Here is a 27686-nt window from a genome sequence, read left to right as displayed (position 1 = left end):
GCTAGTGAGCAATGGCACCCCACGATTGAGCCTCTTCCTTCCCTCCTTTGCAAACCTGGAGCCCAGGTGGGCACAGTAAGGGGTAAGAAATGACTTACAACCTCAGGGGGTTCTCTTATACAAAAACCCTCCAGGTAAAAGGCATTTGATCCACGATTGCTTCCTGTGCTCACCTGTTTTGCCCAGTCCTCTTCATTTTTTCAGAGCCATCCTTTACTGCTCTGGACCTGAGATAATCACTCCTTTCGGTGAACCATAATAGCAGTTTTGGTTTCAGCAACACAGGTTTGGAACTTAAGTACTTTTAAAAAATGGTTCTCTAATGTTGTATATAAGTTGGCATTGTTTTCCCGTCTCAGATCATAAGCTTCTAGAGAACAGGAGTCCTGCCTCTCCCCAGTGATGGCTCAGTGCTCTACCTGAAACACTAAGGCATAACTACTTAAAGGGAGCAAGCCTGAGTTATCCTTCTATGCCCTCATGGTGTCTACCTAAAATATTTGCACTCTATGAGGGTTAATGAATACTTACGGATCTAATGATTATTTAGATCCATGAATCATCAGGTATCTAATGATTATTATTATCATTTTTTGAGATGGAGTCTCGCTCTGATGCCCAGGCTGGAGTGCAGTGGCGCAACCTTGGATCGCTGCAACCTCTGCCCCCGAGGTTCAAGCGATCCTCTTGCCTCAGCCTCCTGAGTAGCTGGGACTACACATCGTGCCTGGTTAATTTTTTGTGTTTTTAGTAGAGATGGGGTTTCACTGTGTTAGCCAGGATGGTCTCCATCTCCTGACCTCGTGATCCTTCCGCCTCAGCCTCCCAAAGTGCTGGGACTAATGATTATTTAACTAGAAATATGTGGCATCTTTAACACTCAACAATATTCCAGCACTATAGAAAAGCTATGAAAAGAGATGGAGAACACTTTCAAGTTTGCTCTCCAGTTCTGTACTGCCTTTCAAGAGCTTCCTCCACATCCACTGAACATTAAACCAAACAGATGGTGTTTAGTAAATTTTGCAAAGATATATGGAAAGAAGACAGTCAGGAGTCTGACGAGAGTGCATCCAATATTGACGTTGGGTACTTTGCTAAGACATAAAAGAGCAGGGATGGGGTAGAGGGGGAGAGGACATGGCTAAAGTGGTTACTGTTAAGGCTTTGAGTCTCCTGCAGTCTTTTTCCATTTTGCTAGTAAATTACTAGATGCTCTTCTTGACTCAATCCCAAACTCTGATACCACAAGCTAAAAATCTGACTGGAATGGGTTTCTTGTGTTAGGATAGAGAACAGGATAGATAGAAAATAAGGGGACATAAATGGAAATACAGGGAGTTATGTATTCATGTGATTTTTGGTTATATTTCTTTCCAGTTACTTCTAGAATGCTGCATGGCAGAACTCAATAAAATGGAGCTTTGAGAAAGCCTGTTTTTTTTTTTTTTTTTAAAGCACAGTGAGATACCACTTCACACCCATTAGGATAGTTATTGTCAAAACAAACAAATGAAACAAGAACACAAATGTTGGTGAGGATGTGGAGAAATTGGAACTCCTGTGCATCACTAGTTGAAAAGTAAAATGGTACAGCTGCTGTGGAAAACAGTATGGCAGTCCCTTAAAAAATCAAAATCAAATCAAATGGCAGTTCCTCAAAAATCAAAGAATTACCATCTGGCTTAGCAATTCCACTTCTGGGTATATACCCTGAAGTGAAAGTGGGGACCCAAACAGATATTTGTATTCCTGTGTTGATGGCAACATTATTCACAACAGCCAAAAGGTAGAAACAACCCAAATATCCACTGACAGATAAACAGTTAAACAAAATGTGGTATATAAATACAATGGACTATTATTCAGCCCTACAAAAGGAAATTCTGACACATGCTACAATATGTGAACATTAAAGACATTGTGCTAAGTGAAATAAGCCAGACACAAAAAACTGCATATTTTATGATTCTCCTTCTATGAGGTACTTAAAGTAGCCAATTAATAAATACAGAAAATAGAATGATGGTTGCCAGGGGCTGGGGAGAGGGGGAAATGGGGAGAGACAGATATGAGGAATTATTATTCAACAAATACGGAGTTTCAGTTGGGGAAGATGAAAAAGTTTTAGAGGTGGATGGTGATGATGGTTCCATAACAATGTGAATGTACTTAATGCCACTGAACTGTCTACTTAAAAATAGTTAAATGGTGAATTTTAGATTACGTATATTTTACCACAAAAAGCTTTATTTCTTTAACCTTACAGTATTTCATGTATTTGTAAAAGTGGGATTAGTGAAAAAAGAATAACTGATTAACTAGAGAAGTCTTTGAGTTTTTTCTTCTTCATCACAAATATCATCATCAGGCTTTTTTTTTTTTCTTCCCTTAGATACAGGGTCTTGGTCTATGGCTCATGCTGGATGCTGGAGTGCAGTAGTACAATCCAGCAATCAAGGGATTTCGCGGCTTAGCCTCCCAAAGTGCTGGGATTGTAGGCATGAGCCACCCTGCTTGGCTGCATCAGGCTTTTACTTTGTCTAAGTTCATTCAGTCATCACTCCTGTCACCAGGGCAAATGTACATTGAATTCTTAGTATGTGTCAGGCACAGTGTGCCTAATGCTTCCCACAGATTTTCTTGTTTCCTACAATATCCCAGAGGTAGGAACTATTATAATTTGTATTTTATAGTAGAGGCAACTTATGCTTAGAAAGGAATATAAATTGGCTGGGCATAGTGGCCTACGCCTGTAATCCCAGCACTTCGGGAGGCTGAGGCCGGTGGATCATGAGGTCAGGAGTTCAAGACTAGCCTGGACAAGATGGTGTGGTGGCGGGCGCCTGTAATCCCAGCCACTCGGGAGGCGGAGGCAGGTAATTGCTTGAACTCGGGAGGCAGAGGCTGCAGTGAGCTGAGATTGAGCGACTGCACTCCAGTCTGGGTGACAGAGAGACACTCTATCTCAAAAAAAAAAAAAAAAAAAAGAAAAGAAAAAGAAAGAAAGAAAAGAAAGGAATATAAATTGCTCAAGGTCACACACTTAGTAAGTAAGGCAATCAGGACTCAGACTGAAGCCTGTCTAACTCACAATCCCACACTCTTAGCCACGGTGCTCTACTGCGCCTTTAGCATCCCTTGCATGGATCCTTGGGACTGTCATAGACAGGGAGGCTGGTTTGGATTGGAATAGTCTAGGCTGTCAGACTACCGTGGAATGGGCAGATGAATTCGCACTGGTACTTACAGTTTAGTAAGGCTATTCAGTCCTCTGAAAGCATAGATGGAGATGGATGTAATCTTATTGTTTTGCAAGTACCTGTGAAAATGATTATTAAAAAGAAAAAAAAATGAAGCAGAGTTTCACTTTTGCAAGACAAAAATAATTCTGTGGATGTATGATGGTGATGGTAGGTAGTGTAGCAATATGAACGTGCTTAATGCCTCTGAAGGTAGACTTAAAAATGGTTAAGATGCTACATTTTATGTTATGTATATTTGATGACAATTAAACACTTTAAAAATTGAAAAAGGTAAACATTACAAAATAATTTAGTGAAGCCAGATATCATGTCACTTCATGTTTCTATTAAATTTATGTACAATTAGGCTGGCTTGTATTTCGAAATTCTAGTTGTAAAGGTGAATGAATAACAGCCAAAGCTTACTATTTGAATTTTCTAGAAATAAAATGTTAACACATAGTAAAGCCCCCATGAATCAGAAGTCTAGAAGCAGATTTTTAATACAGGCCTTGTTATAATTCTTTAAGCTTGTTAAGTGCTCAAGACAGTGCTAGCCAACCTAAAAGTGCATGATGTTTTTTAATGTCCCAAACCATATTCTATGTTAATCACAAATCTGTCACCCAAGTCAATTTTGATCTCATTAGTTTGATAACAAAACCTTCTTCCAAAAACTGTTTGGGGGAAATTTACAAGGAGTAAAAGTGGCAAAAGATGAACACATAAATAAAAATAATCAGGACTAGAAGAATATAAATTAGATTGGAAGGTCAAGACAAGAATGCAGGCTTACACAGTTAACTGAAGTAATACTGAAAATACGACCTTGAGTTAACTGGAGGTCAAAGGAAATGGGTACCAGAGTACACGCTATTGCATCACTGCACACACACAAAGGTTTGCACTTCCACGTGTACTTGCCCCAGACTATGGGAATGATAAAGTAAGGACTTCAAGGCTGCCTTCTTGTTCTGAGTGCAGGTCACCACTGTTCTTTAGAGTGTCCTGAAAGTTTGTATGTAATTTGTTATAACTTTTAGAAGCAATAACAAAGAAATCAATATGAGCAAACATTCAGTTAATTAGAAATTTTGACTGAAAAGTACCCTGTTTCTCCAACATGCAAGAACATCTAACTTTGATTGTGAAATGTTATAAAATTTATTATGGGCTGGGTGAAGTGGGTTATGCCCATAATCCCAGAGCTTTGGGAGGCCAAGGCAGGAGGATCATTTGAAACCAGGAGTTTGAGAACAGCCAGGCAGGGCAACATAGTGAGATCCTATCTCTAAAAAAAAAAAAAAAAAAAAAGCCAGGTGTGGTGGCACATGCCTGTAGTCTTAGCTACCTAGGAGTCTGAGTTGGGAGGATCACTTGAGCCCAGGAGTTTGAGGGTGCAGTGAACTATGATTGTACCACGGCACTCCAGCCTGAATGACAGAGTGAGACCCTGTCTCTTAAAAAATAATTATTATGCAACTGAACCTGATATGCTGTGGGCCCAATCATGTAGTAGGTAATGAATGGTTCTTATTTATCACGTATTTGTTTGTTTATTTCTAGCACTATAATGATCTACTAAGGAATAGACTGCATTGCCTGGAGGTCTAAAGGTATAGACTTTAATAACTAATTAGAAATTTTTAAATAATTAGGCTATTTTGATAATTTTGTTATATGGAACAAATTGGTCATTCAGGAATTAATTCATCCACATTAGTACGGTGGTTAGTTCAAAAAAGAGATTTAATTCAATGTTTGTTGTGCAAAAATGCTAAGCCACTGAATTACATAAATCTGAATTTTGATATTTAGATTTGTAGTCTAGCTCCTTTACATCAAGTGGACATAAGGTGATGCTACAGAAAAATTCTTCAGTCTCCAGAAATCAGAAAATAGCATAAGTCAGTGTACTCTTGAAGTTTTGTCAGTTCTAATTGTGATAAATTCTCTTTTGACTGATAAATGTTCAGAATGAAATTTTGAAAAGTTATTTTTATTAGAATTTCTATTTTCAAATATGAAATAAATATTTCTGCAGACTATCTGGGTTTTTAGAACATTTCACTGAAGGAAGTGGGTTAATTTTTCTTCTGATTCCACTCAATTTCCATCTGTTAGCTTTAAAAATGTACAAATACATATTAATTTATCAGGTTTCCCTATTGGAAAACCAAAACAAGAACCAATTTCTATTGGTATAAAAATGAAACAATGAATCCTGAGATATTTCTTAGTGTGATTTACGTACAGAGTATCTAAACCCAACAATTCACCATAGGACAACATAATTTAGTCACAAAGTTGACCTAAGTAACAGGTAAACATCACGTGGGCTAGTATGGATTTTGGGAGTTCTGAAGGGAAGCTAACCTGTCAGATGCTACTCAAGGCCAAAATAAAACCCAACTCACAAGGCAGATGTGAAAACGGAATCAAGTCTCCAAGACATGCTCAGCGGTTTCAACCCACAGTGACTTGCTATTTTAGGTAGAGAATGAATTTGAAAACACATGGAAGAAAATTATTCACTTTCTTGATGGTAGATCTGGCAAAAGATCATTACATTTTTCTCTAAGATGAGCACTGAGGTGTTCCATGCCAGAATAATGCAGAGATAAAAGCTTCTAAGTATCTCCATTTTGGGGGAGTGTGGTAGGAGGATTCACGGCACACATGTTCCAGTTCCTTTGGAAACAGGTGTTTGAAATTTTTCTAGAATGGTTTCTAAAATACTCAGGAAAAAAAAAGTGCTACCTGGAAGTCTTCAGTTAACAGCTAACTACTTCCCTGAATAGGGATTAGACATAAGCTGTGGAATAGTGTTGGTGTTCACAGAAGCGAGAAGAAACAGATATGCCCAAATATGCTAGTTAATTTTAGTACCAGGAATTAAATATTTTCTTACAGCTTCTGAAGATCATGATAATTCCTGAAGCAATCAGGAGGAAGCTTTCTTATTAAGTTCCACTGAAGTGACCTGAAATAAATGTAAATTTTGGTTCTTAAAGTTGTTTTTTCTTTACTTTTAAATTACAACAATAGGGATAATTATAAACTATTTACCTTAGTACTAGCTTTCAGGAAACATTTTGCTTCATGATTATCTCTCTCATATTTATCACATCACTTGAACGAGGTCTAGCTGTTAGTTTTGCACTATTAAAGCTATTCATATTTTCTTAAATTTTGATTATGACTGAAATTCTGACAAAAATGTTAAAGAAAAGAATTGAAAAAATTGATTTTCAGTTATGTTTTTCTTTCCTATTTGTATTTAATAAACATTAGAAGGCATCTCAGTTTCTGAGTGACAATAAAAAGAGTGTTTTCAGTTTAAAAAACACTTTCCAGAAATTAAATATTGTATTTCTCAATATTTCATTGCTCACATTCCACCACCTTAAAATTAGTAATGAAGGAAAACATCAATTGGTACCTATAAATGGATCATCTTTATTCAGTAAGTGATTCCATTTCAACTTCTAAGAAGTTGTAAAGAAAGATTTTCTTTTGTATCACAATTTAATAAGCAGTTTGACACAGACCAGATCCGTGTAATTGTGGTTGTACTGGAAAGGTCCCAAGCCCTTAAGTTTTTGTTTTAGAACAGCAATGTAATGTAGAAAAAGCAAAATAAATGAAACAATAAAAAATCAAAAACCAGTGTAGCTGGGGTTCCTGGCATGAATCACACACAACATTTCCAAGTCAGTTTCTTTAACTGTGAAACGAGGGATTTGGATTAGATGGTATCTAATAATATATTATTAGTACTATCATTATATAGTACCATGGAGCAGATACTAATAAGTGAGCAACAGGCTGCATTGTCTGGAGGTTAACTTAACTCAGGTTAAGACAGTTTTATACAATATGCACTAACAATGTTTAGGTTTTGAAGCGGTGTTGCTTAAACTTGGTGATGAATCCTTCTTAAAAAAAAGTTTCTTGGACTCTTTGGAACACATTTTTGGAACCTAATTTGAGAAACACTGTTCTAGAGTCTAGAAGACCATGTACTCTCAATGAAGGTGAGAATTGGTTCTTAAAGAAGTAAAAAAAAAATTTTAAAAATCTAACTTTTTAAATGTATAATGCACAGATATACACAAGAACATATATCGTATATCTGTATTATTATTATTACTATTATTATTGAGACGGAGTCTTGCTCTGTGGCCCAGGCAGGAGTGCAGTGGCACGATCTTGGCTCACTGCAACCTCTGCCTCCCGGGTTCAAGTGATTCTCCTGCCTCAGCCTCCTGAGTAGCTGGGATTACAGGCACAGGCCACCACACCTGGCTAAATTTTTTATTTTCAGTACAGACGGGGTTTCACTATGTTGGTCAGGATGGTCTCGAACCTCGTGATCCACCTGCCTCGGCCTCCAAAAGGGCTGGGATTACAGGCGTGAGCCACTGAGCCTGTAGTACGTCTGTAGTATACTACAGTATACTGTATTATTATATATATAATATCTGTAGTATTAAAATTTCACAGGAGGGGACAAATAGAAAAAAAAAGTCTAAAAAGGCTTCCTGAGGGAAGGGAAACAATAATGAAAGAAAAAAAGTTAAAAATCACTTTTCTAGACTACGCATATCAGACACTTAGTGGCTTTTTAAATAAATAATACCAAAGGCTGATTAACAAGTAATTCCCTCTTGAAACTACTCTCAGTTGCTGGCCGTCACCAAATATTATTTCCTTGTATATATTAACTAATAGAGGATCTCTTCTCTGCTAATGATTCTGACTTGACTTAGATTCCAAATGCTGCTTTATGCCCTGTTTAAATGTTCATATTGTGTCATGATAAATTGTTAAATATTTGGATTTGGCTGGGCACAGTGGATCACACCTATAATTCCAGTACTTTGGGAGAGTGAGGTGTGAGGATCACTTGAGCCCAGGAGTTCAAGACCAGCTGGCAACACAGTGAGATCCACCCACCATCTCTACAAACAATTTAAAAAATTAGCTGGGCATGGTGGTGCATGCCGGTAGTCTCAACTACTTGGGAGGCTAAGGCAGGAGGATCACTTGAGCCTCAGAGGTCAAGACTGCCGTGAGCTATGACTGCACCACTGCACTCCAGCCTGGGGGACACAGTGAGACCCTGTATGTTTACAAAAAACAAACAAACAAACAAAATTGAGTTTAAGGATATAGATGAAAGTTTAGTGTGTTCTTAAAAAATGTGTTCCGAGAATCGCTTGAATCTGGGAGGCAGAGGTTGCAGTGAGCCAAGATTGCGCCACTGAGCTCCAGCCTGTGTGACAGAGTGAGACTGTCTTAAAAAAAAAAAAAAAAAAAAGTGTTCATTCATTCATTGATTATCTCAAAAAAAAAAAAAAAAACGTGTCAAATGCCTGCCATTTGCACATGTTGAATACCTGCTTTTAAGAAGTGTATATTGTATTTGGACAAATTATGCTTTATCTATAAATAGAGAATTTTCTTTGAATAATAACTTCAGTCTTACAGCCCAGGGCTAAAGAGGCAACCAACTTCTTTTGTTTTTATTGTATTTATTTATAAATTCATTTCAATAACGTTTATTTAGGGATTATTAGACTCTATTAGGAACTTTGGAGGATATATAGGCCATGGCATTTTCCTTTTTCAGGTAGATAATAGGACCCGACTCACTATAGCATAAGCAAGAATGTTTAGTATACGTAAAAGAGACACAAGTGAGGTTCTATGAGAGAACCCAAGAGGAAGAGGTTAATTGCACTTGAAGGAGGAGAGTTACTATAGAGGAAAGTGAGGCACATTGAAAGACTGCTAAGTAATGTTACTTACAAAGTTGGGTTTTTATTAACAGTGTCTAGGATTTATAGGTTACTTCTTTCTAAATGACATAAAATATTTTGACAAATAACATTCTCTATATTTCACAATATCCTACTGGGATAGAAAGAGGTAGATGCTGTTACTCTCATTGAATAGAACAACCCAAAATACTTTATAACAAATCCTTATATTTAAAAATTTGACATTCCAACTTTGATTGCTCACAGAGTCAAAGAGAGTGTGTGTTTGTGTGTGTTTGTGTGTGTGTGGGAGAGAAATGGCCTATTTTAATCATTATTGTCAAAGCTAGCTCTAGTTTTTATAAAGGAACTTCTTCATATTAGATCATATAGTTCTAGTGATTAAATTCCAGGATCTTAAAGTCAAGTCTCAAATAGTCAAAATTAGTGTTTATCCAGCTAGAAAAAAGTAAAAATAATCATATCTATCTATGTTTGCCCATTTTGTTCATTAGCATTTATGTGAAATTATTAAAAAATCCCAACTTCAATAAACATTACTGGGAGTATTAACTTCTTTGATACTTATATATGGTTCAGTCCTCTTCTGATATTTCCCTATAACAGTTCCAACTCAAAGTCTGGAAAGAACTGACTAATGAAATTTGATATTTACTTTTTAATGTATTTGCTATAAATCATAGAGTTCTTTTTCTGTGTGGAACTGAACAAACAGACTGGGACTAGGTATGAGTCTAAGCCAGTGTTCTGCAGAAGAAAAGTATAAATGGACAACTGGAATCAAGTGGCTCAACCTAAAGCACAAGAGAATGCTATTTTTTGAACAAAAAATAAAATAAAAAAAATTGTAGACATAAACTCCTGAGCTTTATTCGTATATCTCCAAATGCCTGTTGGAGATATACACTGAGTGACCTGTTAATCTCACATTGGAAAAAACATCTAACATCAGAGTCCCAATCTTCCTCAGTTACTGCCACCAAGTCTCCCCATTCTCTGATCACACCGTTGCTTAGAACGGAAACCTTGGAGTCATCTTTGACTCCTCCTTTCTTGCCTTCTTGCAGACAGTCACTTACAAGGACCTGGTCCCAGTTTTTTGTTTATACCAGGGGTTGAAAACTGGTAGGTCACCGTTTTCTGCCCACATCTCTTTATGTATGTATGTGTATATTAGATTATGACACTTTTAAAAATTGAATGGGAATTAATTCAATGATTTACCCTTTGTGTGAGGCATGCCCTCTCTAGTTAGCCGTTGCCTTATTCCCCTCCATTCCTCCAGCTTTCTGCCTCTGTTCTTTATTTTACAAATGTTGGTTGAATTGTTAAAGAATGGATTCAAATCTTACTCGTGGGAAAATGAAAAACGAAATTGGCTGCATCAGAATATCCTTTGATTTGGATTTTCTAGTAATTTGATACAGCGGTGGAGAAGGATTCTGATTTTTTTCTCTGAAAATAGAATGCAATTATCATAAATTATTTTTTTTTTGTTTGAGACAGGGTCTCACTCTGTCATCCAGGTTGGAGTACAGTGGCTTGATCACAACTCACTGCAGCCTTGACCTCCCAGGCTCAAGTGATCCTCCTGCCTCAGCCTCCAAGTAGCTGAGACTATATGTGTGGGCCATCATACCTGGCTAATTTTTATTTTTTTGTAGTGATGGACTGCCTCTGTGTTGTCCAGACTATTCATAAATTCTTATACCCAGAATTTCCAGTTAGAATTTAAATCAGAGAAGTGTTCCATAGGACCTCAGGTTCTTTTGGGGGATTATTACTTTTTTCTAGCAGGACTAATTGCTATGAGAAAGAGCCATGGTGGGGCAAGAAGAGGATAGAATACTGAAGAGCTCTTCCTTTCCTTAGTTCAAGTGGAAATGTTCCCTCTTTTGGAAAACCCTGCTGATATTTTCAGTTCATATTCCCTGGCTACCACAAATTGGGTAAACTTCCCAGATCTGTGAATTCAAGGGAACCACTATGCACCGGAACTCTGAGTTGTAGCTCTTACCTCATGTATCAAGTATTTCAATTGCTGTATTAGGTGGCCTGGTTTGAAAACGGTAACACTTGTCAATATTCATAAACTCAAGAATTACTCTTATTTTGTCCTCATATACCCAAAAGTGAGAGCCACAAGGCACTAAGGCATCTAGATGAAAAAAGAAACTCAGCGAAAATATTGGATTAAAATAGTTGTCCTCCACTAATTTCTTGTAAAAAAGTTTCAGTCAAATGTGTATGTTTGTGTTGCTGAAGTTTGTTGAATTCAAATTAGTACTAGAAACTAACACTACAGGTACTAGAAATCAACACACCATTTGTGGTGATATTTTTTTTTACATACGCAAGTTTGAATTCCTTAAGAAAACAACAACATTAACATCTATGACTCATAAGGTGATTCAGAACAGATTTTAAATATGATGTTTTGGGGGGGATATCTTATCCAATTTACCTTATTTTCTTTTTTAACTTACACATCAGATTATATTAAAATGTCGGTCCAATAAATTCTAAAAGAATTCTTTCAATAAATGTCAAATGAAAATTCTATGTAATAGGAAAGCTCTATGTAATAGTTTAATTAGAAGCCATTTTTTCTTTAGTAGCACATGCAATTGATGACTTTTTTTGTTTACATAAAATATGGTGATACTCCATACCTCACAGGATTATTATGAGGGGTTAAATAGCTAATATAAAGAATAATTTAAGGTAGGGTCTAGCATTTAATAAATGCAAAATAAATATCAGTAATTATACCTGACCCAGGAAAAATGACATCATCTTGGAATAAAAATACATTATTAATAATGATATGGTCTTAATTATAATACAATTTTACAGGTGCTACCCGGCTGTCAGGATGAAGTCATTCTTTTCTACTTACATTGCAGTCACATTTGAAGAAACTGATGGAATAGCTCGTAAATTGGTTTCATCACAGTCAAGCTCCAGACCTTGGCAAAGACATTGCACTGGCACAGAACTGACCACTGAATCAAGGGGAAGTGGTAAGGCATGATGACATGAGGGGCCAGGAAGAGGAGGGTAATGAAAAGAAAGAAATGAAAAGCTATGAGAAAATCATTTAGTACAAAAGCATATCATGTGTTACCTAGGCAATTTAAGCAATGCTTTAAATTAAGGTTTCAAAGTTTGCTTTTAATTTAACCTTAAAATGATGGTAGAGCATTAACATTTGGAAACACACACTTACCAGCTCATGCATTTTTTAAAAATAGCAGACCGTTCTCCATTCATTGCAAAATGAATGAAATAATCTGCTCTTATACCACTAAGGATTGACATGATAATGTGTGATGAGGCTTAATGTTCATATTACAACTGCCACTTAAAAATAAAGTATTTCTTTTAGTCTAATCAAAACCTTTAAAGCAGGAATAAATCACTTTTAACTAGCAAGAACGAGGAGAACTAAAGGCAAATGATAGTGTCAATAGTTTTTTTTTTTTTTTTTTTTTAAATCAGGAGTTCTTCAAATAAGTTTTTTAAAAAATCTTTTGGCTTAAATGGGGTAAAGGATGAATAAAAGTTTATTTATGGGAGTGACAATTTTTCTTCTTAGGATTCTATTTTCACTGATGTTGGGTGTTGGAAAGAGAGGGAGAATGAGGTGTATGACCTTGGCCATCTTGTGAGGCTGTAGCGATAGTGTTAGGATGTGACTAAATACATCTAAATACATCTAAAGTCTATTAGAGATTTGCAATGATGTATTCATATAGCTAAACAGAATAATGAGATTATTATTTAGGATAATAAATATAGTTTGATTACTGCTCCAATGGGGAATGGCCAATTCCTGAGAGCAATGAGAAATGTTTCCCCCCTCCACATTGACTTCTGGAACACTAACCCATACCGCAGGGGTTACAGACTCCAGTGTCTCCAGCGGTCAGGCAATGTCACTGTAGACTGTGTCCAGATGTCCAAGTGCAACAGCTTCTCCCATCTGTTGCCATATTAGAATAGGAACATGTGTAGCTACGTCTACCAACTTCCTCAAAGAAGCCAGAAATACAATGTTTTATATATGACTATCTATTTAAAAACTGATATTAGCTAACTGAAAACATTTAAAAATATTGGACAAACAAAACTGTCTATGAGAGCTTTCTGCTTGTAGGCTTCCAGTTTCTGACCTTTATGGTGAAACTTGCAGAGAGCAGGCAAGTGTCTCAGTGGCTAAGCGGAGACCTCTGTGAATGACTGTTCATGAGGAGCTTTTTGGCTCAGATATGGGGTGACATGTGTTCTTCCTCTCCTCCCAAATATCTCCAGAGACTTCTTTTCAGGGTTACAAGAGATCAGGACCATAACCTAGATTTAGTGTTTAATATAAACAGAGTATCTGCCAAGAACTTTAAAACAGTTTTATAGTTGCAAGTACCCACTTTGGTCATGGATGTCTAAAAACTGATGCTGTCTCTTTAAGTTAAAATCATATCTCATGTGAGTCTATGTGTACGCTGTGGGGATGGGATGGAGAAGGTTGGGAAGGAAGATGAAGGTCTGGAGAATGAAGTAGGAAGGTCAGAAACAGAGGGCAGTCAAATTAGCGCTAACCCCAGTGCATTTTTTTCATATAAAGAGACTAAATTAAGATAATCCATATATATTGATTACAGGGTTATCTGCAATAGGGAAAAATGAAAAAACAACACGTAAATATTCAACAGCCAAGGAATGATTAAGGAAATTAGGTCACTTACAAAATATACTATTATATGGTATATTTTAAAAGATGTTGTGGTAATATGGATACCTGATTATGCTGAAATGCTAATTGAAAATTTGATAAAAATGGTTTGTATAGGAAATTTCAACTATGTTAAAACAAAAAAAGACAAGTAATGCAGTAGCAAGTTAATGCTGGTAGCTTCTGAATGGTCAAATTATGGTTGAGTAAGTAATGATTTCTAAATCTCTATACTTTTCAAATCCTTTAAACTTAAATTTTTAAATTTATTGGTTCATTATAGGTATTATATTTTCCATGATATTGCTCTTAGAGATGACTTTAATAATGTGAATTCCACACATTATTTTATCTAGTCAAAAAATGATTATAAGCTTTGTTCAGTTTAATTTCCAATCAATTCCTATAATAATCTGCTTCAAACAAGGTGGGACACTAGGAACCTTAAATTCAATTTTAACTGCAAGTTTTACACTACACTTGCCATTCTATTTTTACCCTGTTTACAATCTTGAAAAATATATTTAGTTATTAGCTACACTCCCCTCCCACAAATTGTCTTTAAATAACTTTAAATTATATATTTGTTTTTGTTAAGTACTGATGAAAAAAATTACTTCTTTTTTTTTTAATACAACATTTATTACATAGCCTCATTCCTTTTATGTAATTATACTTGTGACAAACGTCTTCCAAGGTGCAGGATCAGGCAAAAATATATTTCTCTTGCTGACTTGTCTGGTTTTTCCCCATTTGTTTGTTTTGCTTTACAAACTATGAGAGTTATGTAAGCCATTATTTTCTGTCTTGGACTTAATGGCTATGAAATTCATAACTATGCTTTGGATGAAGTCACTGAACTTCTCTCAGGAAGGATTTTCTTAATTTTTCTTTGTCATTTGCTTTCCATTCACCACTGAACTTTTGTCTTTTATATCATGTTAATGGTTTAAGGCTTTTAGTAGCTGTATTTTAATTGCTAGTTGCTGAAAATCGTTTTGGGAATAAAATGAGGTATTAAAAGATTCAATTAAAATTTAAGAACTAGACCAGGTGCGGTGGCTCACACCTGTAATCCCAGCACTTTGGGAGGCTGAGGTGGGTGGATAACCTGAGGTCGGGAGTTCAAGACCAGCCTGACCAACGTGGAGAAACCTCATTTCTACTAAAAATACAGAATTAGCCAGGCGTGGTGGCACATGTCCGTAATCCCAGCTACTTGGGAGGCTGAGGCAGGAGACCCACTTGAACCTGGGAGGCAGAGGCTGCAGGGAACCAAGATCATGCCATTGCACTCCCAAGTCTGGGCAACAAGAGTGAAACTCCATCTCAATAAATAAACAAACAAACAAACAAATAAATAAATAAAATTAAGAAATAAAAAGAAAATATATGATAAAAGAAAAAAACTATTTTGAGACAACATGGTTTAATTCATTATTTTAAAACTTACCAGTTAAATTATATCTATTAACGTTCTCCTTTCCCAAAAACTTTTAGCTGCTTTTATTTTTCCCCCTCTGAGAGAGGGTTTTGTTCTGTTGCCCAGGCTGGAGCACAGTGGCTCAATCACAGCTGCAGCTTCAATCTCCTGGGCTCCTGAGGAGCACAGCTAAGTTTTAATTTTTTTTTTTTTTAGAGAGATTGGGGTCTCACTATGTTGCCCAGGCTGGTCTTGAACTCCTGGTCTCAAGTGAGATCTTCCTACCTCAGTCTCCCGAAGTGCTGGGTTTATAAGTGTGAGCCACTGTGCCCAGCCAATTTTTAGCTTTTTAATGGACAACTTATTTGGTCTTCCTCTAAATAATGGCATGATGCTGAGACAGATTGCTGAGTACCCCGTGAACCTCACAAGAGTGACATCTATCCCCTTAAACTGGGGATTGCTAGTGGTTTTTGATTAACCTAATTTGAGTAGTGAAGACAAAAAATATTAAAAATTTAAAAAGCTAGACTTTACAATTTATGATAGAACATAAAGAAAAAAATAAGTATTTCTTCCTCTATGCCTTTTTTTAAAAAATAATTTTTGCAAGAGAAAAAACCTTATATTTACAACAGGCTATCTATAGCCTCCTATATAGACTTCAACAATCCTTACATTTTAATATTTCATATTTTGTTGATCTACTAATTTGACACTAGTATTTGATATGAGGCCATTACCTATTCATCTTAAATGGTTTTACGAAAAGGATATGACTGGGAAGGCACTATATAAGAAAAAAAAGAACAGAGGAGGAGCTGGCATTGCCAGGTGATATGAAGAAACTAACTAAATATATGACATAAAATTTGTCTAAAATAAACTCTTAGTCACCTCTCTACCATTTTGTAGTGAATAGCCATTGATTGCTCATTCATGACTGTTTTCCATTCAAAGCTGCCCAGATAATGCTTTGGGAAGATGGGAGTGATGTAAGTTGTACAAAACACAGAGAACAGAAAACGTGATGAGTATGAGAATTGAATAATTAACATTTACTAGGGCTAGCGAAAGGTAAACTGTCACTATCTGTATAAACATGTATTTTCTAGAACTCACAGTGTAAAATTTTACTCTCTTAAATTATTGAACTACACAATAGTTAAATCATTGTCTACATAATATATTGTGCTTTTATCTATGACTAAAGACATAATTTATGATAATGTAACTTTAGAAAAATGTTATAAAATAACTACCTAAGTATTTGTTATTAAAATGTAGTTATTATTATATAACATTTACATAAATAAAACCTCAATTACTCAGACATATTGTTAATCTGGCATGCTTCAAGATCAAAAAGGATAAAAATAAACCATGAATTTAACACCCAGCAAAAATTCTGTGAATGTTTTTATTGTTAGCTAAAAAACTAAAAGTTTTAGCTATAAGAAAAATTATTATAAAAAATATATGTTTAAAAATATACTAATTCAACTGGGCTTTAAAAATTCAACTGAGTTTTACTGTAACTATAATCCATCCATGGAATATGTATGTTCCTGGGCAGATACAAAGATGAAAAATAAAACAAAACATCCTATCTGTAGCCTCCCATAAAGACTTCAATAATAATTTATTGAGTGCTCACTATGTACAAAGCACTATTTTAGGCACTAGAAGCGCAGCCAAAAAAAAAAAAAACACACAAAAAAAAGTCAAACAAAGTACCTATTGTCATAGTGCTTAGGATCTGATGAGATAATTCATACACCACCACAACCAACACCACTACTGCCAGCAATTATGATAGTGCCACTTCGGAAAATAACACAGAGTAAGCTAATAGAGTAACGAGGGGAGGGCTGAGGACGCTGCTGTTTTATACAGTGTTATCAGTGCAGGCTTCCTTGATTTGAACAGGGCCCTAAATAAGGTGAGGGTCACCAACTAAGAAGACACATGGGAGAAAGTTTCTGAAAGAACAGTCGTATAGAGGCTGTGATATGGAGCCATGTCTGGAATGTCAGAAGAATAGCAAATATGCCTTGCTTTTTAACCAAGGTTTTGAAAAGCTAGGGTCAAAATGACAGCTCCAAGGCACAGATGTACATTTGCATAATTTATTAGAACACACAAAATTTATTTAAGAGGAGTTATTTTCATATATCTTTCTGATCTAAAATATTATAGTTAATCCTCAGGTTTATACCCTTCCACACCCCTCCAGTGTTTTTGTAGGTTTTCAGTGCATGACTGAACATAGTGGGTTATAATGAATAAGGGTTTTGCAGCTCAGAAGAGTTTTTTTCTGGCAAACATTAAAATCCAAACAGCTTTTCTGCCCTCTCTACTTTCTCTGTTTTCTTTACATCACATTTCATAAAGATTGTGAAAAGAGAACTCAAATAAAATACCATTCTTGAACATCCTTGACTAACTGACATTGGTTTTGTTCAAAACAATATCTGACACCATTTATTACTTTTACACTTAAGATCCCTGAGTCTTTTTTGAAATAAATTTTCCTAGTGAAAGTTGTATATTTAATAGAGTTTGCAGTTAGAAAACTATAATTGACCTCTTAAAAATTTTGAAGTTTCTTTAATTAAAAACGATTTCAGATGGAGATGCAATCTTTTTTTTTAATGATGAATCAAACTTTTAAACAACGGTATCTTATGAACTCATGGAAAAGGAAATAACTGCTCCGATTACTTACAACATTCAGGTGTTTCTGCCTCAAAGGGATATGGGGAAGTCATTTTGGAGTAACTGGCAAAATATTTGTCAAATTGCAAAGACCATCCATTGTTGTCTCCTAAAATAAAAATCAGAGAACAGAAAAGTTCAAGAAACAGAAATATTCTGCTATATTGTGGGGAAATAGGTCCTCTCTTTAAAACAGTCCAGTGGTTCTCCAATGTAGTGAGATAAACATTATCTGGAAACTTGCTACAAATGTGAATTTGTGGACCCCCACCTGGAGATTCTCATTTTACAGGTCTGAGATGGGCTCCCTAGTCACCATTTTAAATTTAATTTAATTCTTTAGATTGAAAAAATTTGGGGGGAGTAAATTATGACAAAGCTATTCTCCAGTTTTTTTTTCGTTTGTTTTTTGTTTTTGAGACAGAGTCTTACTTGGTCGCCCAGGTGGAGTGCTGTGGCACGATCTCAGCTCACTGTAACCTCCACCTCCCTTGTTCAAGTGATTCTCCTGCCTCAGCCTCCCAAGTAGTTGGGACTACAGGAACCTGACACCACGTCTGGCTAATTTTTCTTTTTTTTTTAGTAGAGATGGGATTTTCACCATGTTGGCCAGGCTGGTCTCTAACTCCTGGCATCAAATCCGCCTGCCTCGGCCCCCCAAAGTGTTGGGATTACAGGCGTGCACCATCACGCCCTGACTATTCTCTGTTTTTAACAAGCACTATAGGTGTTCCTGAAGCAATTAATATTTTCACCGCATTTTAAGAAACATAGCCAAATATGGCACACTGTTCTTAGCATTTTACAATAATTATGTTTCCCTACATCTTCTTCAATCTCTAAAACTGATGTTGGAGATGTATAAACATGGCTAGACAGCCATGATGATTAACTTTTTTTATGTTATGATATATATATATATTTTCAGACGGAGTTTTGCTCCTGCAGCCCAGGCTGGAGTGCAATGGCACTATCTTGGCTCACTGCAACCTCTGCGTCCCAGGCTCAAGTGATTCTCCTGCCTCGGCCTCCCGAGTAGCTAGGATTCCAGGCACCCGCCACCACGTCCAGCACATTTTTGTATTTCTAGTAGAGACGGGGTTTCACCATGTTGGCCAGGCTGGTCTGGAATTCCTGACCTCAGGTGATCCACCTGCCTTGGCCTCCCAGAGTGTTGGGATTACAGGTGTGAGCCACCGTGCCTGGCTGATTAACTTTTAAGAAAGAAAGAAAACATGACTGGCATGATCTCATTTCTTTTCTCTTTTTCTTTTTTGAAAGGCACCATGGTATCTAAAGTGATTATTCTCTGAGTGCTTTTATATATATTTCTATATTTTCGTATTTGTATTTTAAGCCCCTATGTCACTTTTAAAAAATCGATTTTATTCATGGGGTAAAAGGAAGACAATTTTTCTCACCAAATTCCTAATGATCTTTTAGTTACTTTTAAACATAAGAGGCAGCGCAGCCAAGCATGTGATAGAGCGGACTAGCGAACAGGGATGAAGAAGCAGTTTCTCTGGAGATCTCTGCACACGGTACAAGCCTTCATTCTCTTGGTAGGGGTTTGTATGGGATCTTCTCTAGACCTTCTAAATTTTTTCCTGAATGCTGCCAGACAACTCCCTAAGGATGCCCAAACATATGAACAGAGAGTGAAGTTATAAAAGTTTGTCCTGTTTCTGTAAGTTAGTAGTAAGTCTAGTATTGATTTCTTTTAAAATTTTAAAAATTAAAAAATATTTTTGAGAGAGCGTCTGGCTTTGTCACCGAGGCTACAGTGCAGTGGTGCAATCTCAGCTTACTGCAGCCTCTCCCTCTTGAGCTCAAGTGATCCTCCTCCCTCAGGCTCCTGAGTAGCTGGGATTACAGGTTGCACCACCAAGACTAATTTTTTTTTTTTTTTTTTTTTTTTGTAGAGATGGGGTTTTGCTGTGTTGCCCAGGCTGGTCTTGAACTTCTGGGGTGAGGTGATCCACCTGCTTTGACCTTGAAAAGTGCTGGGATTATTAGGCATGAGCCACTGCAGACTTCTGCATGGGACTCTAGCGGGCCACCAGTAACTTCGTGGACAAGGGACAACACCCCAGAAACCAGCAAATGCCAGCCCCTGGACACCCAGGAACAAGTTCAAGGTGCCTGCCCAACCTTTAATACACGCATCAGTTGATATGTTAGGCAGATAAACAGGAGGAGGAGGAGATTTGAAAGATTCAGCATATATAGCCAAATAGAGACTAAAACTTCCTGAGACTGTGGTGGCTTTTGTGAATGTTTGCCCCTCCTTTATTCTACCTCCACTTTAGAATGCTTTCGTATTCTTTAGAAGTTGGTAACTTAAATATATGTTTTCCAGACCCCAAGCAGCCAGGATTCTTGTTATAGATAAGCTTCCACCAATTGGATGCACTCTTGTAAGACCTGAGGTTTGTACACACCAGCCTGAAGGATATCTAGTGGTAGTTGGGGCGGTTACTGCAGTCAGCCTCAGGCTCCCAGTTGCATGGATGTAGAGATGATTAGCAGTAGCAGTTGTGACAGAAGCAGATGCTTCTTGATCTTGGGCTTGCAACTACAGTGGTATATTCCCTACCTCTGACTCCTGCTTCTGCAGCCTTTAAAATGATTCTACAAACACATTTTTTCTTGTATAAATATATTTTTTTTTCTTAAGCTTCTCTTTCCCAAAAATATCTAGAGTGGTTTCTGTTTCCTCCTTCCAGAAGGGGTTACAGATAACAGACTCTCAGACATCTCAAGGATGGAAACATTGGATGGGTTATCTATTCCACTTCTTCTTACAGATAACGGCAATCATGTTATTATTAGAACATGGGACTCTCATAATTAATGGTATACAGTGACAGAAAGAAGTCACTTAAATTATTGCTATGGCTTCCTGGAATGATGTGTCTGCTAGAAGGCTAGGCTCTGGCAAAGTTCTCGCTATGATAAATCATTAGAATGAGAATGAGAAATTTCAAGGGTTGTGAAGTGGGACTGCAGAAGAAATAGCTCTGGAGCGATTAAAGAAAGGAAACAGCTGGGCATGGTGGTTCATGCTTGGAATCCCAGCACTTTGGGAGGCCAAGGCGGGCAGATCATTTGAGGTCAGGATTTCGAGACCAGCCTGGCCAAGGTGGAGAAACCCCCATTAGAAATACAAAAATTAGCCGGCCATGGTGATACATGCCTGTAGTCCCAGCTATTCGAGAGGCTGAGGCGTGAGAATCACTTGAACTGGGGTGGCAGAGGTTGCAGTGAGCTGAGATCGCACACTGCACTCCAGCCTAGGTGATAGAACTACCCTCAGATAATCTTTTGTCTCTTCTGGCCTTAGCTCAGGACTGATGTATCTCTACATTATACAGAATCTGATCCTATGGGTTGTTAAGTTACAGTGTAAGTTGAATTCACATTTTGTCATATCATTAACTTTTTTATTTTATTTTTGAGACAGGGTCTCACTCTGTTGCCTAGGTTAGAGTGCAGTGGTGCGATCATAGCTCACTGCAGCCCCAAACTCCTGGGCTCAAGGGATCCTCCCACCTCAGCCTCCTGAGTAGCTGGGACTATAGATGCATACCACTATGCCCAGCTAAATTTTTTATTTTTGTAGAGATGGGGGTCTCCCTGTGTTGCTAAGGCTAGTCTCAAACTCCGGGCCTCAAATGATCCTCCCACCTTGGCCTCCTAAAGTGCTGAGATTAGGTGTGGGCTACTGTGCTCAGTTTGTCGTATCTTTTAAGTGAACATTAGAACACAACAAGGCGAGAGGGACCTTGTGAATTGCACTGGGACATTTGTGTGTGTTCAGTTGAATTTGACCACTCTAAATCCCCTTCCCACAAAATCTCCCTTGCAAGCAAAAACAGCTCCCCTTTCCTGTCTGATGAGGTTAGTAGTAGTTTGTTTGAAGACACATGAGTTACTTTACTTGAGGTAAATAAGTTTCCAACTCTCCTCAGGCCCTTTCATTACCAGGCTTCTTTGCTTCTCAACCTATTATAAGTGGAGTCAGAGCCCAGCATGCTGCAGAACACAAATTGGACTTGGAGAAGACTGACATACCGAAAGATTTTGCTATTTTATATAAGCAGAAACCCAAGGAATTTGCATGGGAATGGTTTCTACAAGCATTAGACCAGGAAGTAGAAATATAGCTTTAGGTTGGGCAAAGCTAATTGATCTGGGTATCTGATATGGTTTGGCTCTGTGTCCCTACTCAAATCTCACCTTGAATTGTAATAATACCCACGTGCTAAGGGTGGGACCAGGTGGAGATAATTGAATCAGGGGGCGTGTTCCCCCATGCTGTTCTCCTGCTAGTGAGTGAGTTTTCATGAGATCTGATGGTTTTATAAGGGGCTTCTCCCTTTATTTGGCCCTCATTCTCTCTCCTGCTGCCCTGTGAAGAGGTGCCTTTGGCCACCATTGTAAGTTCCTGAGTCCTCCCAAGCCATGTGGAATTGTGAGTTAATTAAACCTCTTTTCTTTATAAATCACTCAGTTTCATGTATTTCATCATAGCAGACTAAGAACGGACTAATACAGTGACCTCCTGGAGTTTCTGGATTCCGTGTGTTAGCTCAAGCAGTAGTTTTGCTAGACTGTCGACTGAAATCTGAACCCAATGCTGACCTAGGCTAAATGAAATTGAGGGGCAAATGCATGCAAATGTTGAGTCACCAATGGAACAGATCATGAGGGGCAGCCATTGTATTGCACAACTGCAAGGAACCTGTCATGGAATATGCTGTAGACTGACCCAACTTCATTGGTGTTTTTCTGGGCAGCAGAGACTGAAAAACTTCAGACGACATTTCACACCTCCTGTAGAGCCAGGATTTGGGATGCACTCACATGTATCTTGGTAAGAAGAGAGGTATAAGGTCATTTTCTTGCTGCTCTGTCTAAAACAGAGACATAGGAGCAATCGTGGAAGGGGATTTCAGGTACTACCAGCCTTGTGGGTGTCGAGAGAGGCAGTTGAGTTGGGGGTGGTAGCAGCAGCTGTCTCCATTGTCAGTCGCAGCCATGATGGATCTAACAGCATGGATGTTGACCTTGTTTACACCCACTCCTCCAGCCCTTCTGAGAAGATTCTGCTTACCTAATTTCTGTCTAACATACCCAGAGTAGTTTCTAGTTTTTTCCATTTAACAATGATAGATATGGGGAGGCTGATTGAATCAATTGGATTAAAGTACGGTGGAAAAATGATTAGACATTTAGTTAATTTGGGGAGTTCAAGTGGAATCTCATGAGGGTGAACAAAGCAGTGCATTTTTTCTGAACCCATAAATTTAGTGTAGTTTAATTTTGTGGTTTCACTAAAAAAAAAGTCACGTGGGTTCTGGGGATAGGGTCAAGAGCCTTACAAAGTGTTCTGTTCTACTGGGCTCCGGAATCACCATTTGTTTCCTTGGCTGTCAGGTTTTGAGATTTTGGAAATTTATAGCATTGGATTGTCTTCCTTTCCTAGTTTCACAGAGTTTTTTGACCTTTCGGCAAGTTTACTTTTGTAAACTTGTTTCATATCTTTAGATAAGGAGAATTCTTTGAGAGATTTTCATTCCCCGCCTTTTAACAGAGAGGTTGAATGTTAGTATTTAGCCCTGAAAGAAGTCATATTTAGCAAATACCCATTATGTTGTGCTGGATACTCTATTTTATCCTCATGATAAATCTATTTGGTCATTATCATCATCTCCACTTACAAATATATATAAGCAGAAACCCAGATAGAAAAATTGATACTGCAGATAGAAAAATTGATACTGCAGATAGAAAAATTGATACTGAAGAAGGTTAGGTGACTTGACTAAGAAATAGATTTATTAAAAATAACTAAATAATTAAAATAATAATTATTGTATTTCTTTTCTAGGCCAAAGACATTATTTAATCAGTTTACATTCTATCTATAGAATTTCACCTTTTGTGGGACATCAGCTTTAAGTATTTAGCGATTACTATTTGCTGCTTATTTTTCTGTTGTCTGTTTCATTTCTGTTATTGAGGCTCTTACGTCAGCATTGTATGAATTATAAAAAAGTTTATTTAAATAACAACCAGAAGTTGTTATTAACTGGAATTTAAATTCACATGATTTTTCTTTATGAAATCAATGAATGTATTGCAAATCAAGGTATTACTAAAAACAGTTTAACAAAAACATAGTAGTGTTATGAGTGGTTGTATGTTTATCGATGCTACAAATAAAGCATGTAAGTAGGTAGGTCAGAGTATGTTGAGGCTTTGAGTATTCATATAAACAGTTTTCGTGCATATCTGCAGAAGGTGAGTGAGAAGGGGGCTTGCGAAGGTCTGAAGGCTTCGACCTTGCAGGCTACCAGGCTCTCGCTTCACTCTGTGCGCCACGTTCATGTTCCGGTGACTGCCACATCCACCTACCTCAGGATCAGTGACGGATTTTAGGTGAAGTGACAGCATCCCAGAACACGGGGCCGTTTTGTGGGTGATGTTTCACTGCTGCTATGAAATTCATGAGATGTGGCTGGATGACTGCCATAGATGCTGATTTTCTTTCACTCTGCTTCTTTAGCAGATCCTATATTTAACTGAGCTTTTACAAATAGACAACTTCAATTTGCTGGTTTTTTTTTTTTTTACTATTACTAGATAATGCCATGCTTAAAACCATGGGCGATGTGCCATTTCCTAATCCTTTGTCCTCACCATTGCTCTCTTGCCCTTCTTCCGTTTTAAGGGGCACACTGTATGTGGCCTCAGTTGTAACATTTTAGTCCAACAGATTCAAGTGATGCAGTTTAAGCTTCTCTTCTCTCTTAATCCTGCTCTCTTTCTCTGGTTTTCTACTGCATTGTATCTTCTCTCTGCTCTCTCTCTCCACACACACACACACACACACACACACACACACACACACGCACGCATACAGAAGAAATATAAGTAAGGAGGAGAAAAAGATGATGTCAGGATGGAAGTAGGTATTTTAGGCTAGCGGGAAGAAATAGGACAAACTTGCTAATTCTTCCCCAAGTCACAGCATACATTTTGTGTTTATTAAATAGCAACATCATCAAACAAACAAGCCTTTTAGTAATCAGCTTTCACTTTTCTTTCTGCCTTTCCAAAGTATTTTCCTCTTTCTACCCATTACTTCCTCCCACCAGAAGGCAGAAGGCAGAAACACAGAACATGGGAAATGTTGCCAAAATTGCAAAGTTGGGGAGTTAGCATTTTAAAGAAAACAGCTTTTGGTATATGTGTTTCTATATTTTAAATTCCGTGTCCTTTATATTTTAAGGACGTATAGGGCAGTGATGAGAATGGTTTTTCATACTTCAGTAATGATGCTGATGAAATTTATTCTCTGATTTATCTTGAGGCAGTCTACGGTAGTGGAACAAGCACTGCACAGAAGAGAATACTGTGTTGGGGGATATGGTTTCCAGTATGTATTGGTAGTGTTGTAAAAACTGCACCAATAAAAAAAAAATTTTTACTAAAAAAGAGCTTTTTAGCTAAAAATCATACAGACATGCTGTAAATAAAGTTTAAAAACATAGATTAAGAAAAATCTGGTCTTGCATGCTGCATGAGCTTACTAAATATTTGTTGACTGACTGAATGATTGGATTTCTGTCCTTAAAGACACTTCAGAGAAAGCTCAGTCTCCCTTATGCTGAAATAAAAACTGGGAGCTGGGGCATTTATCAAAAACACAAATTTACAGGCTCCTCCACTGGAGACTCTCATTTATTTGGTCAGCATGGAGTCTGGGAAATATGTATTTTTCATAAGTGGCCTAGGTGAGTCTTAAAGCGAGTTCTGGAAGAACTGCATTATGGGATTTGCCATAGTCAACTAGGGTCCTTCTCACATTGCATTGGAGGACAGCTAGAATTTAGTCACATAAAATCCTGTGACTCGGAGTGTATTTCTTTTAAGCAAAGTTGCTGGATGTTGACCATCAAGTAGTTTAAGACACTCAAATAAGATTAATGTGGGTGGCCCCCAACTTAAGGACATTTTGCTTGTAACTGTCTTATTATACTTATTGTAATTTGCTTCATGCTATGCTTATTGATGTATATATTTTATCTCCTTATGAGAGTATAGTAGAAAATCTTTTTTACCTATGTATTTTTGTATACCTCAGTGACTACTAAGGTACTTTTATCTTTTTTTCTTTTATCATCCAGCTCAAAGTGTCATAAGGTACTTTTAATATCATTGAAATCTAGCTCTTACTAGCCCTCATAAAGTGTTTAAAGTACATAAAATGCATAAACATGATTTCACTTGTACCAAGTATTAGTTATCATTTAGTTTTACGGAAAAGTGGGTTAGGCATACCAATCTGCATTCTGGAGAAGGCATCTCTCTCCCCCATGTTGTTAGATTCCCCTGGCATTGGCACTGGGGGATGAGATTTGATTGGGGACAGGAAACGTCCAAGTTTCTTGGATGCATTAACTTGTGATAGTGCTTTATCAGGTTTTTCTGAAATAGTTTCTCAGGAGTATCCTTGAGAAGAGAGTTCTATGGTAACATATGTTTGGGAAATGCTGCATCCTCTATCCTCACTTGGAATTAATAATGCATGCTGGTATGATGAAACGAGAACTCGGGCAATAAAGAAATAGCTTTAATTTTGTTTAACTCTTTCTACGTGACACCTATTGGTACATTTTGAAATATATTTGCTTTTGGATTTGCACAAGAAGACTATCTGTCTAGATCAGTGGTTTTCAAAAGTGTAGATCTGGGACCAGCAGCAGCATCACCTGGGAACTTGAAAGAAAAGCAAGTTCTTGGGCCTTACTTCAGATGCACCGAATCAGAAACCCTGCAACCCGGGAGGCCAGCAATCTGTGTTTTAACAAGCCTTCCAAGTGATTAGATGTCTGCCAAAGTTAAAAACTTCTGATTTAGATTAATCATTTTCTCACTGGTATGAATTGGATAATAAAATTGTCTCCACTGGGATGTGAATAATTTCAAAACTTAAGCTGGTTTGATATTCCTCTGGGGTATTTGTTAAAAATGCAAATTCCTGGGCTTTACTCCTACTTATTAGATGAGCATTTCTGGGGTGGGGGGTTAGGACTCAGAGCTTTCACAGCGCCCCAGGTGGCTCAGATGCAGGTAGTCCTCAGAAACATTCCTGTCGATTTGCAGGGTCGCTCCAGGGCTCCCTTGATGTTTGGTTGAGAGACTTATGTCTCAGTCAGAGGCAAGGCCAGACTGTGATGATGTCATGTTAAATGGTATGATCATTTATGAAAATGAAAGGTTAAATCTGATAGTTTAATAAGTATACATGCTTATTGATTAATGAATAAGTGATTAATTTATAAGGCTTGGATTTATGCAAAGTGGAGCTTTTCTTTTTTTTTTTTTTCTTTCTTTCTTTTTTTTTTTTTTTTGAGACAGTGTCTCACCCTGTTACCCAGGCTGGAGTGAAGTGGCATGATCTCAGCTCACTGCAACCTCCGCCTTCCAGGTTCAAGTGATTCTCCTGCTTCTACCTCCTGAGTAGCTGGGATTACAGGCACCCGCCACCACACCTGGCTAATTTTTAGTAGAGACAGAGCTTCACCATGTTGTCCAGACTGCTTTCGAACTCCTGACCTCAAGTGATCCACCCACCTCGGCCTCCCAAAGTGCTGGGATTACAGGCATGAGCCATCATGTCTGGCCCTAAAGTGGAGCATTTCTGATTCTCACACATTTACTCAATTTTCAGTACTCATTCATGGAACACGGTGGAAGATCTTTTGCTCATA

The 27686-nt window shown here is 37.5% G+C and overlaps 1 protein-coding gene across 20 annotated transcripts in view; it reads right to left on the bottom strand.

Annotated features, from left to right (window-relative positions):
* RXFP1 (relaxin family peptide receptor 1) overlaps positions 1–27686 on the bottom strand; it is a 124735-nt gene that overhangs the window by 42042 nt on the left and 55007 nt on the right. For 15 of the 20 annotated variants that reach the window (XR_012435190.1, XR_012435191.1, XR_006698356.3 and 12 more), the window contains exons 3-6: positions 17915–18013; positions 11931–12036; positions 6157–6228; positions 3251–3322 (exon numbers count right to left, since the gene is read on the bottom strand). Coding sequence is in view for 16 of the 20 variants with exons in the window: in XM_015450973.4 (XP_015306459.2) it covers positions 3251–3322; positions 6157–6228; positions 11931–12036; positions 17915–18013 (349 nt within the window). In the remaining 4 variants the exon portion in view is untranslated. Of the gene's footprint in view, positions 1–3250; positions 3323–6156; positions 6229–11930; positions 12117–17914; positions 18014–27686 lie in introns of those variants that run through there. The other 5 variants (XM_074040674.1, XM_074040676.1, XM_015450975.4 and 2 more) reach the window with 3 other exon arrangements.

Source organism: Macaca fascicularis, chromosome 5, assembly GCF_037993035.2.
Source record: "Macaca fascicularis isolate 582-1 chromosome 5, T2T-MFA8v1.1".
Lineage (NCBI taxonomy): Eukaryota > Metazoa > Chordata > Mammalia > Primates > Cercopithecidae > Macaca > Macaca fascicularis.
The sequence above is the reverse complement of the archived record's forward strand: the minus strand, read 5'-3'. Positions and strand labels throughout refer to the sequence as shown.